The sequence below is a fragment of the Ceratosolen solmsi genome, unplaced genomic scaffold, assembly GCF_000503995.2.
Source record: "Ceratosolen solmsi marchali unplaced genomic scaffold, CerSol_1.0 scaffold6, whole genome shotgun sequence".
Taxonomy (NCBI): domain Eukaryota; kingdom Metazoa; phylum Arthropoda; class Insecta; order Hymenoptera; family Agaonidae; genus Ceratosolen; species Ceratosolen solmsi.
Genome location: NW_011948414.1, coordinates 12042653 through 12059034, shown reverse-complemented (window position 1 = coordinate 12059034; position 16382 = coordinate 12042653). Strand labels below are relative to the sequence as shown.

At 21.6% G+C, this 16382-nt stretch overlaps 3 protein-coding genes across 5 annotated transcripts; 2 read left to right on the top strand and 1 right to left on the bottom strand.

The window, feature by feature from the left end:
• The first annotated feature begins 3348 nt into the window (after nucleotides 1-3348).
• Yip1d1 (Yip1 domain-containing 1) lies at nucleotides 3349-4212 on the top strand. 3 transcript variants are annotated; one of them, XM_011507018.1, is made up of 2 exons: nucleotides 3349-3541; nucleotides 3637-4212. In XM_011507018.1, the coding sequence occupies exons 1-2, from the start codon at nucleotides 3349-3351 to the stop codon at nucleotides 4191-4193; spliced, it is 750 nt and encodes a 249-aa protein (XP_011505320.1). In that variant the 3' UTR covers nucleotides 4194-4212. The 3 variants fall into 3 exon arrangements, with proteins under 3 accessions (XP_011505320.1, XP_011505319.1, XP_011505318.1); XM_011507017.1 differs by having other exon boundaries at nucleotides 3349-3572; nucleotides 3650-4212; XM_011507016.1 differs by having other exon boundaries at nucleotides 3349-3572; nucleotides 3635-4212.
• Nucleotides 4213-5465: 1253 nt separating this feature from the next.
• On the top strand, nucleotides 5466-6682 carry LOC105368102 (uncharacterized). Its single transcript, XM_011507014.1, has 2 exons — nucleotides 5466-5638; nucleotides 5853-6682. Exon 2 carries the CDS (start codon nucleotides 5874-5876, stop codon nucleotides 6366-6368), a length of 495 nt encoding a protein of 164 aa, XP_011505316.1. The 5' UTR covers nucleotides 5466-5638; nucleotides 5853-5873; the 3' UTR covers nucleotides 6369-6682.
• Nucleotides 6683-14589: 7907 nt separating this feature from the next.
• mRpL11 (mitochondrial ribosomal protein L11) lies at nucleotides 14590-15906 on the bottom strand (the record flags this gene model as incomplete). The annotated part of the gene is made up of 3 exons (XM_011507454.1): nucleotides 14590-14868; nucleotides 15519-15705; nucleotides 15871-15906. Coding segments are annotated over 3 exons (501 nt in total), but the record flags the coding sequence as incomplete, so codon positions are not given.
• Between the last annotated feature and the right edge of the window lie 476 nt (nucleotides 15907-16382).

The window sequence follows — 16382 nt, the reverse complement described above, 5'->3', positions numbered from 1 at the left end:
TTAACTTCTTAATAATGTAAATTAGAATAACTAAAAAAGGATACAAATAGCGAAAAAATAAAAAGATTAATAGAAGAGGTGAAAAAATGAAAGAGCGATGTAAGTAAATAGAAAGAAAAATAGAACATAACGATTGAATGACAAGACTGGTCTTAAGTAATATGATGAAAAATAATACGTTTGCCTTATTTAGTGATACAACTACAATAAATCATTTCAAAATCGTTAATCATCATATTCTACGATTCGCGAGAAAATCTGATGGTTCATGCTTATACATTTAAGTTTATCTTACTTATAGCTGAACTAGAATTTGTTATCTGAAGAATAAGAAAATAATGTTGTTGATATTCGTAATTATAAATACGAATAAAATTTCAAAATATTTATTTTTAAAAATATAATTGATTAATACTTGTGAATATAAAAATGATAAGCTTCAGCATATATTGAGACTAAGTTATATTTATATAAAAAAAATTTATTATTGCAACTAATATAATATAATAATCTTATATTAATTTTTTCATAATATACACTAATATGCGACACACTTGTATTTAAAAAGTTAAAGTAAATAATTTTAATTACAATACTAGGACACGTGTTTTACAAACGTCAAATACCGTGAGTGGTATGTTAAAATGTTACTTGGAACGGAAGGTACGGACAGATATATGAAAGAAACGGATTGCTACTCATGCTTCAAAAATAAAAAAAAACTCAGGCAGTATATAAATGCCCTTACTCCCGTAATATTTATATGATTCCAATTTGGTGTACTCAGATTTTTCATTAAAATATATATTATCATATCGATAAATATATACAAATTATATCATTTAATAAATTCTAAATATAACGTTAAGATATTAAAAACATTTAGAAATATTATCTATTGGCTTATATAATCATTATCAGTTTTTCAATTTTATATTTACTATGTTAAATAAATATGTTTCTTTCTTCTAAAGAATATTCAAATAATTACGTTTCTTGCATTAAAGAAATAATATAGAATGAAAATTGAAATTATTAATTATAATTTTAAGCTATTTTTAATACAAATTATTTCTAATATTTTTTTTAACGTTTGTTATGTTTTTTAAAATATTTGTAATATTTTTTGTTAATTTCTTTTAATAGTTTTTAATTTTTGTACCGTTTTAATACCTTTATAAACTAGATATTTTCTACTAATATATTTAAATAGTTTACCAAGATATTTAAATTGAAAATATGTATGTTATTTGGAATATAATAGTCAAATATATAGTTTCAAATTTATTCCATTACTTGTATTATAAATGCCTGCACTGATTGATTTGCATTGTAATGCTATCGTCATTTCTAACGAATCTCTCAAAAGCCATATTTACAACACATAACACGGCTAATCTTTCAAGTAATAATATCAAGGATATACATGGTTAATATTTGAAATGTCCACGTATCAGCATCATAAAACTGAAATTATTTGCATAAATAGTTGACAAGATAATGAAAATTCATATACCATCTATTAAACGTCTTCTTCCCTTTCAAATGTAATTATTTTATTGTAGCAGTCAAATCTTCATAGGAAAAAAAAAATTAAGTTCAAACAGAGAATTAGTAAAACAAAAACTGCATTTAAAGTATCAATACCTGATTTAGAAATCTAAGAATTTATGCAATGTTCAAATAAATTTATTAGTATCGCTGAAAATAAGAATACCAATTTTACAAGCAGACATCTGCCAGACAGTTCACGTTATAAAAATGAAAAGAGTGATGTAAACAATAACGCGATAATAGCTTATCGTTTCAATTATAATTCAATATAGTTTCAATTGCACTACTATCAATTAACGATGATATGGAAAACTTATTTTATCATCAAATTTTCTACGAGTTTCGACGTTCTGTAGTTAATTGACGCAAAAAATAGATAATAAATTCCAAAGTATACTTTACTGAATTACGTTGTTGCAATTAATCTTATTAGATAAAATTTCAGTGTACACCAGATTGTTCATGAAATATACAGAAAATACTCGTAACGGATCAACATAAATAGAGAACACAAAAAAAGTAGCACATATTAATATTTAATAAATTGGTAATTTGTCGCTTAATGAGTCGCCGCTCTTTCTATTATACAAGTTGTTTGTTCCTCTTCTGCAATCCTTCTTATATTTTATTATTAAAAACATGAGCATTCCAAATTTTCAATAAAAGATGTAGAAAGTATTGTGCTTTCTACCTAATCTTTTATTGTTTTGAAACGTAAGTACATTATTGTTCTATTTAAAACATTACAATTTTCATTAAATAGAATATTGATAATTGTCAATAACTACTGCTTATGATTAGATTGATGTAGACAATCTAAATAGGTAGTCTTTGCAGTTAAAATTAAAAAATTCGATATTATTTTAAGAAAAAATTTGAAAACTTTTGGTAAGTATGATAATTAGCATAGATTTATTTACTTAATGTTGTAAGTTTTGTAATCGAATACAAAATTTTAAATTAATTTCTTCGCATATTTGACATTTTTTATTTTAGTATTAAAAATTTAATCAATCTTTTTTATTTGATTAGATATAACAAACATAAGAGCAAATTTTATTTACGGAAATAATTTGTATTTCTATATTCTTTAAATGTATCATTATTTAAATGCATTGTTAATATTTCATATTCAGCTGTCATTGAAAGCCAATAAGCTTCAAGCACAATTACGCATGTTTTAAGTAGGTAATTACTTCACTGACCCTAATTTGTTTTTCTAAAAATTTTTATTTGAGTTTATTCGAGCATAACACAAATAAAAAGCTTTATTATAAATAATTAAAAATAAATTAAATAAATAATTTAAAAATAATTTATTAAAACACAATGATATTTTCAAAAAATAAAATATAAACGATATAAAGGATATTGTTATATTTTTTAGAAATTATAAAATTTTGATAATTTTAAACAGATTAAAATAAGAAAAGATATGGTTAAAAATAAATTTATCTTTTTACTTAATATTAGCTGATATGAAAATTTTTAAGCACAGTGAATATGATGAAAAATATTAGTTTACCCAAAGATGCAATGAAAAAAGTAAGAGTGCATATCGTTATTAATCACGCACATTATGACTAGGAAAAAGATATCGATTAGATTTGAATTTTACATATAGCTTATATAAAATTATCTGTCACTATTTGAAATTATTACAAGTGCTACTAATATATGATTTTACCACATATAATTTGTTTTGAGTTCTCTCATAATTAGAGTTCAGATCTTAAATAAAAAAATTATTTTATTATTAACTTTAGTGCTTTGTGGACAAAACTATTTTTTAATATGGCAGGTTATTCTCAAAAAGATAAATATTGGACTCCATCAATTCAAAATCAATTTAATTTTGAAAATAGTAGTTTTAATCAATCTAACCAACAATTTGACTTTGCAACTTATAATGATCAACAATCAAGTGAATATGGAACGTATTTAAATCAAGAATATTTGAATCCTAATCAAACTACTGGATATGTTGGTAATTTATTTAAACCCAATAATTATAATCAGGATTAATAATTTGAAATACTATTTATATTATTAATTGTAATAAAATCAAATATCATATTGTAGGAACAACTTTTACAGATGAAGAAGATGAACCACCACTTTTAGAAGAACTTGGAATAAATCCAGATAGAATTGTACAAAAAACATTAGCTGTTCTGAATCCATTTCACAGGGATGGACAAGCAGATGATGTAAATTATCTTTTACAAGATACTGATTTAGCTGGACCTATAGGATTTTGTTTATTATTAGCAGGATTTTTATTATTAGCTGGATCAAAAGCACATTTTGGATATGTGTATGGATTAGCAGTGACTTCGTGTATATTAATGTATATTTTGCAATCACTAATGAGCAACACTGAAAATATTACCTTGGCATCAGTTGCATCTATTTTAGGTTATTGTATACTTCCAGTAGTTGGATTAGCAGGTTTAGGTATTTTTACAAGTCTTCGTGGATTCTATGGTCTAATCCTAGCTGTAATAGTTGTTGCATGGGCTACTCTATCGTCATCTAGACTATTTTGTGTTATGTCTGGTGATAATAAACAACGATTTTTGATAGCTTATCCATGTCTTTTATTATATGGAGTTTTCACATTAATTATAATTTTTTAAAGTTTTATATAGACTATTTTTTTTATTCATTTGAAAATTGAATTTTTCATTTAAATGATATATCTTAGCAATGATGCAACTATTTAAGATGTAAATAATAAATACATTAATTCTTTTATTACAAAATTGTAAGTTTATTATAAATTGTGTTATGAATTAATTTTAATGTGTATTAACTTTATGTTCATGAAATAAATTGTTTACCTCATATTTTATAAAATTTTTTATATAAGTAAAATTTTATTATTATTGAAGTTCGATATTAACTGTTTCATTAGATTGGAAAGAAGTATAAAAACTTTTATTTCAATCACAGAATGGAGAATATTCTTTAAAAACAATAATTACTCTTTATGACTTAGTAGATAAAATTATCAATAAAGAATTTGAAATTTAAATTTTGAAATAAGTTACAATACAACTATAATGAATCAAAACTAAATTTAAAAACTTAATTCCCAAGTAGTAATAACTATAAAATATTTGGATATTTTATATATACTATTCAGAAAAAAATCAAAGTAAAATGAAATTAATTTAATATTAAATTTCTATAATTATAAAATTAATTAACTATAAATTTAAACATTATAAAAATAAAATAAACAATAAAATAAACATTATAAAAATTATTAAAAGTATCTATCTTTTAATTTGTAATATCTTTTAAGTTGTAAATTGCTTCTTCGAAATTAATAAACATTAATGGCGTACATTATCAAAATATTTATTTATTAATACAAATATAGATATATACAATTTACATTATATACAGTGTATATATAATGTACACGGAAAAAACTACTACTAATAGTATGTATTAAAATTTTAATAGTTTTTTAGAAATCTATAAGAATTTTAACTCCTTTGTAATATAATTACGAAAATATAAAATTTTTTAAATTATTCCATAAAATATAAATTCATATTAACTAAATATTTAAGAATTGAAACGCTGATTTAAGAATAAGGAATGGCAGTGCACGGATATAGCCATATAGGCAAACGTACGTTATTTCTTTCCACTCCTTAATATTATAATTAACCTGAAAGTGGGGGGGCCGTAGAACGCATTCCTACGCGGTAAGTTTCTTAATATATCGTACTTTATCAACTGATTCATTTAAATATAAATTAAATATTTAGTTTTAATTTTAAAAAACACATATTTTAAAATTTTATTATTATATTTTTTAAAATATTGTTTAAATATTACGAATTTTTAATACGAACTATTTCTTTTAGTTACACAAGAAAGTTAAAAGCGACGCTATCTAAATTTATAAATAGTCCATCTGTATTTTTGAGTGGGCAGTCCTTTCACAATCCTCGATGGTAGAAGAATATAAAATTAGTGGATAGGTGTAAAAGTTCCGTTAGTTAATACACCAATATAAGTTTACAGTAAATTTAAGGATTTTATATGAAGAAATGAGCAAAATCAGGTTGGTTAGCATTTATTCTTGATTATTTTTTAATAATTAAGAAGAGAAAAACAATCGTGAACATTGTTCAATATTTTCATTAATAAATTAATATCACATTTTTACATATTAAAAAATTGATATTGTGCTGTATTTTGAGTATTGGGCATAAATTTATTATACCATAAAAAAACGTTGAAAGGTATAGTAGTAGTAACACGAAAAATTTTATTAGTCGTCATCGCGTCAAGAACAAATGGGTGCTACCGTGAGGCCACGAGAATTCGATGCAGATCAACCGAGTCAAACCGAACAGTTAGCTAATTGGATTAGTAGAGTGCGTTCGAAAAAAATAATGTGCCGTAAAAATCGTAAACGCAACCTTAGAATTGAAGCCGTTTTATCGTCAGTTTTATATAAAGCGGAACAGGAACTACGCAATAAACAGCTATCGAGAATCATGAGGTGGCAACAAATGAGACAACGATTAATAGAAGATATGGGTTATAAAGATGGCAACTATAAAACCCGAACATATAAAGACAGTGATTTGAAAAATAACTTGGATGAAAGTATACAAAATAAATATGATGGTATATATAAAGATGATGAAGACAAAGTAAATTGCTATGATCAAATTTACACTCAAGAGCATTACAACACATGGGCAGGTCAGTTATGTCCAGAATTAAGCAGTCTTGACTCATTCATGTCACAATTAAGTGAAATAAAAGCCCCTTTTCAGCGATGAAGGAAAATAATTTTAATATCACAGATTACTTTGATCAATTCAATTATTTAAAAAACCGCCATGAATCGGTTTTTTAATTTATTAAAAGAGATATAAAGATGAAGAGGAACATTCATATCCAACATCTGTATTGGTTCAACATTGCAACAAGATTGATCTAAAATAGATATTGATGAAACATGGTGTACAAATACCATGGGAAATAAATTGTCACCATTTGGTGTATATCTGGGTATTTTTTACTTACAGTCCTGCTGTTTGAGATGGAAATGGTCTAGAAGTTGGGTGTAGCTGTTTCTGGTGATCTTGAGGGACTGCCTCGGAAACCATGACATCACGCTAGCAGGTTTCTATGCCTGTCATCAGTGTGGTTTGTAGATTGTATCAAAGTCAAAGTTTCTTATTTACTTAAAAAAAAAAAAACGTAATTACTTTTATAATTATGTTATTTCAAATGGACTTTAATACCTGTATAACATAAGATTAAATTAAAAAGTTCGTTGTTTAAAATAATGTACATTAGAGAATTTGTAACCTATTTTAATTGTACAATTGTTAAAATTATATTTATATAAAAAATAGGAAAATTAAAATTGTTAAAAATAAATAAATGTATTTTAAAAAGGAGACAACTTTTGATTTCCCAGGTTAATATATTCATTCTTAATCTATTAATTTCATCACTCCTTTTCAGTATGGAATTCATCTTAGAAATCATTCAATCCAGAGATCAAAAAATATTGCAGTTGGGATATTCACAACATGGTTGGCATTACTTGTTATTTTTGGTGAGCGGAATGTTTGTTTTTGGGAGTAATAGGAAAGATTTTTTTCTAGAAATCCAATAATTTCATATCCAAGTTTTTACTTCTACACATTTATATATTGCCCAATCACTAAATCATTCCATAAGAAGATATTAAATGAATTCAAAATGGAAAAGTTGGAGTCAATTAAAAGGGTGAGCGGGTTGATCAATTAAGTTCCTTGAAAATTGCATTATTTTCTCAGGTTAGCTGATATACAATACAAAGACCTTTTGGAAATATCTTTATAAATCAACGGATCAATATTTAATTATGATAACTGAATAATTTATTTCAAATTAGATATTACAATATTTTTGAATACTTTTTAAACTGTAGTTATGGATATATCTGTGTGAAACTAAAAACACATACTACGTTACTAAATGAAAGAAATTTTCACTAAAAGCAGTGTGAATTACATCAAATTAAAGTTATTAAAAATAGATTTTTATTTGAGATCAAAAGTATAATTTACAAGATCTTAAAATAATATTGCAATTTTGATTTTGTATTTTTAAGTATTCTCTACTTATATGTTTATCTGTTTATATATGGGCAAAAATTATCTACTTATATATGGGCATAATCCATATTTGACCTAATGAAATAAGTACAAGAGCAATTTTCAAGAATATAAATAAAATATAAGTAATATGTTTGTAAAAGTACAGTAATATCTTAGAAGTTGCACGATTTAGTTATTTATTTATTGGACTAATATCAGAGTGAGTCATATAATTGAAACCATTTTTTAACTTGAATTACAATAATGTTTATTTTTAATTATAAATTTAATTTCAATAATTCATATATATATATATATATATATATATATATGTATATGTATGTATGTATGTATGTATGTATGTAACAATTAGAAAATTAACATTCGTAAAAATAACATATATAATAGTTTATATTTGAAAATAGAATCTGATTTTGTCTAAGATTGCTTTTACATTTTGAATAAATTTATCTACATTACAATCAAGACAGATAACTTTTCGTTAGCTTATTAATTATTAAATAAAAAAAATATCTTATCAATTGAAAAATACATAGATTAAAGATATTTTAATTGATATGATTCATAATATACTCTGTTTGCTGACTTAAATCTATATTTTTAATAAAAATGTTGAGTTGCAATTGAATATTGATTTCAATCAAAAGTGAAATTTTTATATCATTACAGATAAAACAAAATATACTTAAGGATTTTATAACAAGAAAATTACTCAGAAATTAATATCAAATAAATAACTGCAAAAGAATTTATTATTATAATATTAAGAAAGTTTGAATATACTTACATTTTACCTATGAATAGTAAAGATAAAAAATTCTTTAAGATTTAAATATGGAACATAATAAAATTATGATGATTTAATTAAAATGATTGCAATATGAAATTATAAGACATATTTTAAAATAGATTTATATTTATGTATATATTGTTTTACTTAGTTGTTTTAGCAAAAATTTCCATAATATATTTTAAATGCATGTTATGGATAAATTGCATTTTCTTTACTATAATTACAAATAATTATTTTTACAATTGAGTTTCAAAGTTTGTGCTTGTTTTCTAAATTTTAAAATTTATGATTAAATTTGTGACTAAAATTTATGATTTATTTTATAGAAAAATATATAAAAATAATTTAAATTAGTAATGTTTTCATTGTGGTAACTAATTAATATATTCTTTCCCTCATTTGACCCAAATATTGCTGCTTTCACAGATTGTAATAAGGACAACCAAACATTTTTGTCATATAAAGTATCGTCATTTAAACAACAAGGTGTTAACTAATCATGTCTAAAGTATTAAGGGGGGTGAGGTAAGCAAGTATATGCACATGTAATAAATTTATTAAAAATTAAATGTTTATAATAATTGTACAAGCAGGAACAATTATTAAATTAATCAGAATCTATATTTTATTTAATATATTAAGTATTAAGAGAGGACTGACAATCGAGTTTTAACAAATTAATATAATACAGTTAATTTATATACTTATTTATATTTATTAATAAGAATGTGATAATTATTTAAAATAACATTATCTCACAGTTATCGAAAACAGTTTTTAAAATTCAAGAATAAATATCAGGTAAGAATTTATATAGAAAGATCAATAAAAATTTTAAATGTACAGATATTCAATCAAGGATAAAATATTGAACAGTCAATATTTTTTAGTTATAAAATATAATACTCCAAAGTATGGTTTATTACAAGAGTAAGTATAATATTCAAAAGATTACCTTATTTTATATTTTATATTTGAAAATTCAATAGAGAAAAAATAACTCATTAAACTTTTAAATTGTGGGAAATTAAAATTGAATGAATAATATTGAATATTCATTGAGATTTTGAATAAGTAAAATTTTAATATAATATTTATATAAAATGTTATCTTGGCTATAAATAAATAATATTAACAATAATATTAATAATAAATGTTTTATATATTGAAATTGTATATCATTTAAATGGAACATATTTTCTATATATTAGATTGCAGAAATAGAAATAAGTTTTAAATAACCAAATTATTAGTGTTAAAGATTGAAATTGAAAAATATTTGCAAATATTGAAATAATAGTTACATAATAAAAATGTATAATTCAATCTGCAAAATACAGTGTTTAAGTTAGTATATTTTATATAATAATTTGAAAAAATAGAAATTTTATTTTACTAAATAATTTAATCTCAACAAAAGAAATATTTTTAAAATTGTACTTAATATAATTAATGTTGTGCTTAAAAAGCATACATGTTTTTGTTAAGAACTAGTATTTTATAAAAAATATAGATTTTGTGAAAACACATTTTATATGTTATATGAAATAATTTTATTGATTTAAAAAATTTATAATTTTTGGTTATAATTATTTTAAGTTAAAAAATACTAATTAAAATTAGAAAAGTTAAAATAAATTAAATTTAAAACGATAAATATATCAAATATAGTAAAAAAAAAGGTAGTAAATAATTTCTATTAAATATTTTTATAATGGCATACAATTAAAAAAATTTAGTGTTTTTATTTTTTAGATTTATTTGAAGGAAAAAAATGAAATATTGAAAGTGAATACGTGGTAAGTAATACACTGATTTTTTTTTTAAATTCCCAGTTTTAATTATAGATTTGAAACAAATATAATATGGAAATTAATATATTTTTTATTATTACTAGAAATTGAAAACTAGAAAGTAATAAATATATAAAAATATTGTATATAAGCTTTATTATATTACTGTTTAGAAATGAATTTCAAATATTTTATTTTTGTTATTTTTTAAAAATAAAGTAAAAAAATTGAATAATTATAGTTAAAACTTGAACAATAAGTATATATAAATTTTGATTTGTTCCTTATTTTTTAATATAGGAAATTAGTGATGTAATTGATAAATTGGATTTTAAATAATCACTTGACAATAGCATTTCAAACTTGTTGAACATATAATTTGTTACATGTAGTTTTCGAATACAATTTTTGCACTTGAATTGTTTATTATAAAATATTTTTATGTACTTCGATTATATTAAAATTACGAAAAGAATAGCTTGTAATTTTAAAACATTTATAAATCGTTCAAGGATATATTAATTTTTTTTTGTTAATTAAAGTTAATATGAAAGTAATATATATAAAATTAAAACAGGTTATTTTTGTTTTAGTAACTTATCTATTGTTAATATAAATTAATCTATTCGCCTGATTTTAATATTGTCAATCAACAAGCTTTCTAACATTATACTTTTTTATTTATTAATGCTTGATAATAAATACCGAATAAATACATGTATGGAATCTGATTAATAGGTTGTGTATCACTTTTGACCAAGGTAATAATCGTTCGAAAATATTTTAAATAAATAAATTGCATATTTAAGGAGTTTATACTTAATGTAGCTTAAAAAATTTCGAATTTTATATATTTTTTTTTTTTATTGAATATTCATTATATAATTTGAGAGTAATTTTCTTCAAAGTATTACAATGTAAATTCTGGACAAATATCTTGTGAAATAAAATGTTATTTAATTATTTTCGCATATTAAAAAATTGTTATATAGTAATAAAAATTTAATATAAATGTAAAAAGATGTTCGTGTTAATATATTACGCATGCGCAAATACTAAATTTATTATCTTTTGTAAGTACACTGTTTATTAATAAAAAATATATTCCATTTTTAATTAATAATTTTGATTGAATACAAAAAATATGCGCTGACTAGCTTATACAATTTAATAATTACTGGTCTTATTTTTAGAAAAAATTGCACTATTTCACTCAAATTGTATGTATTTTTATAGAATACTAATATGATAAATTTCGCAAACCTTAATTTATTTATCGAGTATTTTAGACATTATTAGTTAAATAAAAATAGCTTGCTAATAGAGACCGGAAAAATCCAGAATTATTTCCTTAAATTTTTAATATCTAATTGAATAAATCAAATAAAAAACGTTTTATGTAAGTTGGGAAATCACTAGACTGCGTGTATATCGGAATGGATATTCATACAAATTTTCATGAAATCTATTTAATTGATATTAAATATTTATTTCAACCAATAAGGAGACTATTAGTTGCAGAAATTTATGTTCTATTAAACTCGATATCACCTTAACTCTCCTAGAGAACTATCCTTTTGATTCTCTGAGTTAATTTTGCAATTAGTATTTTAAATATGAAAATAATCCACTAACAATCAGCAACATACAACAGTTATTAGTTAATAATTAATTGATGTTAAAGTAATTAACATAAAATTTATTATATATTGAAAATATATGTTTCAATTTATAAAAATTTATATTATATAATTTTTACCGTGAATCAGTATTGAAATGCACACGGATGTATATACAAATTTTTATTTAAACAAATAAACAATTTTTTAAATAAAAATGTACATTTTATATTTAATTAAATATTATAATAAATTTATTCCTATATTAGTATACAGAATTTATGAAAACTATTAATATCATGCTGATATAAATATCATTAATTTTATTATTTTCTTAAATTCTAAATAAAAATTATGTATATAACCACAAATAACCTACTATTTTCTGAGAAATTCGCTATTTACAAGAGATCACAAGTTTATTGCAAAGTTCATTGTGCGTAAGTATGCATACTGAAATAGCTATAAATGAAATTTTCTGAGAAAAAGCTATAAAATAATAGTTTTACGATTATACGTAAAGGCTTGAGAATTTGTTTTCTTTTACAAGAAATGTACACGAAACTGCCAAACAATTTCTCATATTTTTTCTTATTTTGCGTAATCTCCAAAAATCAATTGATATAATTTGAAACATTCTATAGAAACAAATTTATATCTATATTTTAAAAACGCATATTTCATTGTTTAAAGCTTATTAAGAAAAATATTTTAATAATTAATAATATAAATTACGACAATGTTTTGAATTTAATGTATTTTTATATAGTGGTATTTAAAATTAAAAAATTATATAAAAGTTCAATTTTACATTAATTATATAATTATGAAAACAATGAAAAATAATATAAATGATAGTCTACATTAATACTATAAAAAGTAAATAAATTATTTCAAAATTTCTTTTAAATTACTAATAATGAAAGAAAAGAACCCGTTATGACAAAAAATTTTTTACATTTTAAAAGTCTTAACCTATTCTTTTTAAAACTTAGATATATGTATGATCATTGGGTCTTTGAAGAGTAATTTTCTACTAAGTTTATCATAATTGATTACAACAATAAAAACAACTACATCTTTATTATGTATACAGTGTACATTTTTTTATTCTCAGTATAGATTGTAAATGTTCGTAGGAAAGTTGAAATGAGGAAAAAAAGAAAGAAAATATGTGAAAATTATCCCTATTTATATTTTCTCTATAACTACATTTATTGTTAACTGTATATTTTTAAATTTACTAATTTAACTGTTTAATTAATCATTTTAATAATTATCAACCAAGTTCAAAGCAATAAAAAATATTCAATAATAACAGAAATTATTCAACTCATGCATATTTTAGACTAAACTTAGTCAATAAAACCTTCATTTCACAATTTTCTTGTTTTTATTTCAGCTCTTTGCGTTTAAATATAATATAAAATTATTCTTATTCTTTCTTTTTTTCTCTTTTGTACCCTTATTAATATTCTATTGCTATTAATCGATATATAACGACTGTATAATTTATAAAGCCAAAATAAAATGTTGACCTTATATAGCGCCAATAATTTCAAGCTTAAATGTGTAGTTATAATATATTTATATTATATATATAATAACGATCATATATTAAATTTCCAAAGTAAAGTAATAAAAATAGAAAATAATAACATAAGCGATCAATGCCATACAATATAATAATTTAGAATAATGCATCTAGCTTCTTTACGTGAAAAAAATTCCAAATTTCTGTATTCTTAGCACGTGAATCACTAATTGAAAAATTAATTATTATTATCAATTAATTGTGATATCTATGAAATTTTAAATGCTTACTATATTTTCAACAAATTTCAACATTTTTATTATTTTTGGATGATAAATATGAATTTAATGGTTTATAATTTGAATAGAAAGTCATGCTGATTTGTCAATAATCATAGAAAAATTTTAATATTATTTCATTTTCAACTCAATTTTCAATTTAATTAATCAAATGATAAAAATTAAAAATTTGCTCAAGAATTGTACTATAATATATGTGATGTGTGATAGTATAAAATATTTAAAATATAAAACTTGTTTGCTTATATTATAAAACTTGATAGAATTATATTTTATATGAATTTTATTTTTACAAAATTTTCTGTAATATATATAATATAATTGGAAAATAGAAGTTCATTAGATTTAAACATTATGATGGATAAAATTATTAAATTATATTATAGCAGAGTGCATCAAAAGATAGGATGTTATTAACCACTTGGAATTAGCAAAAAATTAACCTGATCTGTAAATGAAAGTGTTTAAATATTTACAAATCACAAGTAGAATAAATAAATTAATTTTTATTACGCAATGGTAAATCTTAATACAAAATATAAATATTAAGAATTATATAGTATTTTAAATCTTTGAAATATAATAGATTGAATAAAATAAAAAAATTAACAAGTTTAGAATATAACACACAGTACATTTTAAACTTAACATATACATACCTATTCTTGTTGTCAATAAAATAAATTGGATAAGTTAAACTCAACTGGTTTTCGTTTTATTTTAATTTGTTGTTTAATTTTGGTAACTAATAATAATAATTAAAATTTCATAAAATATATATAAAACAAAAAACTATATTGTGGCATTATACATATATTTATATACATTCAAGAACTTAAAAGAATACTACTACTTTTTTGTTTTGGTAGTTCGAAGTAATTTTTCTTCTTTCTTCTCATTCATACGCAAAATTCTACTTTCAACATATGCATTTCTTTTTTCTAAAAATTTGCTGTATTCGTCATATTCTAATTCCTTTACTATTTCAATTCCTGCAGTTCTTGCAGTGCCAACTAACATTTGAGTAATTTGTTGCAAGCTCATTAATGCCAGAGCGTGATCTTCAGCTTTAATTTTTGCTATTTCATATAAATGTTTTAGTGTTATTTTACCAACAACTTTTTCTCCTAAATAAAATAATTTAAATATATAATAAAATTCAAAAAAATAATAGATCAATTTGAAAATACTTTTATTAAAAAAACATTAAAGAAATATTAATAAAGAAAATTTCTAAATCTTTTTGAAAATGGAACCAATAATTATTCAAATATAAACTAAATTTTATTATAAAATATAATATATAAATTACTGGACAAATAGTAAAGAAAAATATAAATTAAATCTTTGCAAATCTTAATTTTCTTATAAAGTAAGAAATAGAATTAAAATTTATACAATTTTATACAAGGGATTTAAACAATTATTAAATAAATTATTTATTACTATTGTTATACTCTAATCAATATTGACTTATTTTATTCAATAACTTTCAAATATTTTTTAATTTTTAAAATACCAAACTATTTATGTAATAATTGATTTGAAATATTTAAAATATTTATTGAAAAAATATTTTTTATTATTATAAATATTTCTGCTATTCGCTAAAATTATCTAAGTAATTAAAATTTTAATTCCAAAATAAAATGTTGATGATTTCATTCAAAACATATTCTGTGATATAGTAACAAAAATGTAATTGATTTGTTATAACAATTAAATATTTATTGATATACAGTTAAGTCTAAACATTTTTTTTTATCTTATTACTTACCAATCATTTTACCTCTTTCTAAACCAGATGCTTGTTTTAAATAATATATAGATGAAGGATTATTTATATCTAAGTTATAAGTTCCATCTGAATTTACTTTTATTTTGCATGTCATAGGAATTCCTTCTTTTATATCTGCTGTTTTAAGATTAAATTCTTTTACAAAATTATGTATATTTATATTTCTCTGTAAAGTTTAATTTCATACAAAATTATTTCAATTTTATTCATATTTAATATTTACCTTCTTAATATATTAACTATACATTTTTTAAACATCTTTTATATGTATATATCAATTTAATTAAATGAATAGCTTGTTTTTAAGTAAGTATTAAATGTTCATTCTAACCTGTCCAAGGAATGGACCTAAAGGTGGACTTGCAGAGGATTTTAAACGTTGATGATTTAAATAAAGGTGTTATTTTTTTGGAAAGTTTTAATCGTGATGCAATCTTTGACATTATAAATTTTTTTGTGTTAAAAAATTACTATGTTTACATTGAAAATGTTTCCACGGACTGTGGATATTTTTTTACGCAAATGAATGCAAGCTACTACAGAATAGTGTGTTATGGTGCATACAAAATTGTGAACCGAGTTTATTGGCTCAGATGATAAGATGTATTTACGAAAATAGCAAAAGTGTACCCAATTTTAAATAGTGCTAATGATAGTATTTTCATGTAAATAGTTATTTCGTATTAAAATAAAATGACTTGGTAGATGGATTATATGAATAATAAACAAACGCTATTACGATAAATAAATGGTATTAAAATTAGAGAGGAAACTTCGAATATAAGCTTCATATATTGTATAAAAGGCTATTGTATAAGCATTTAAAGCAAGTTTTCGTATATC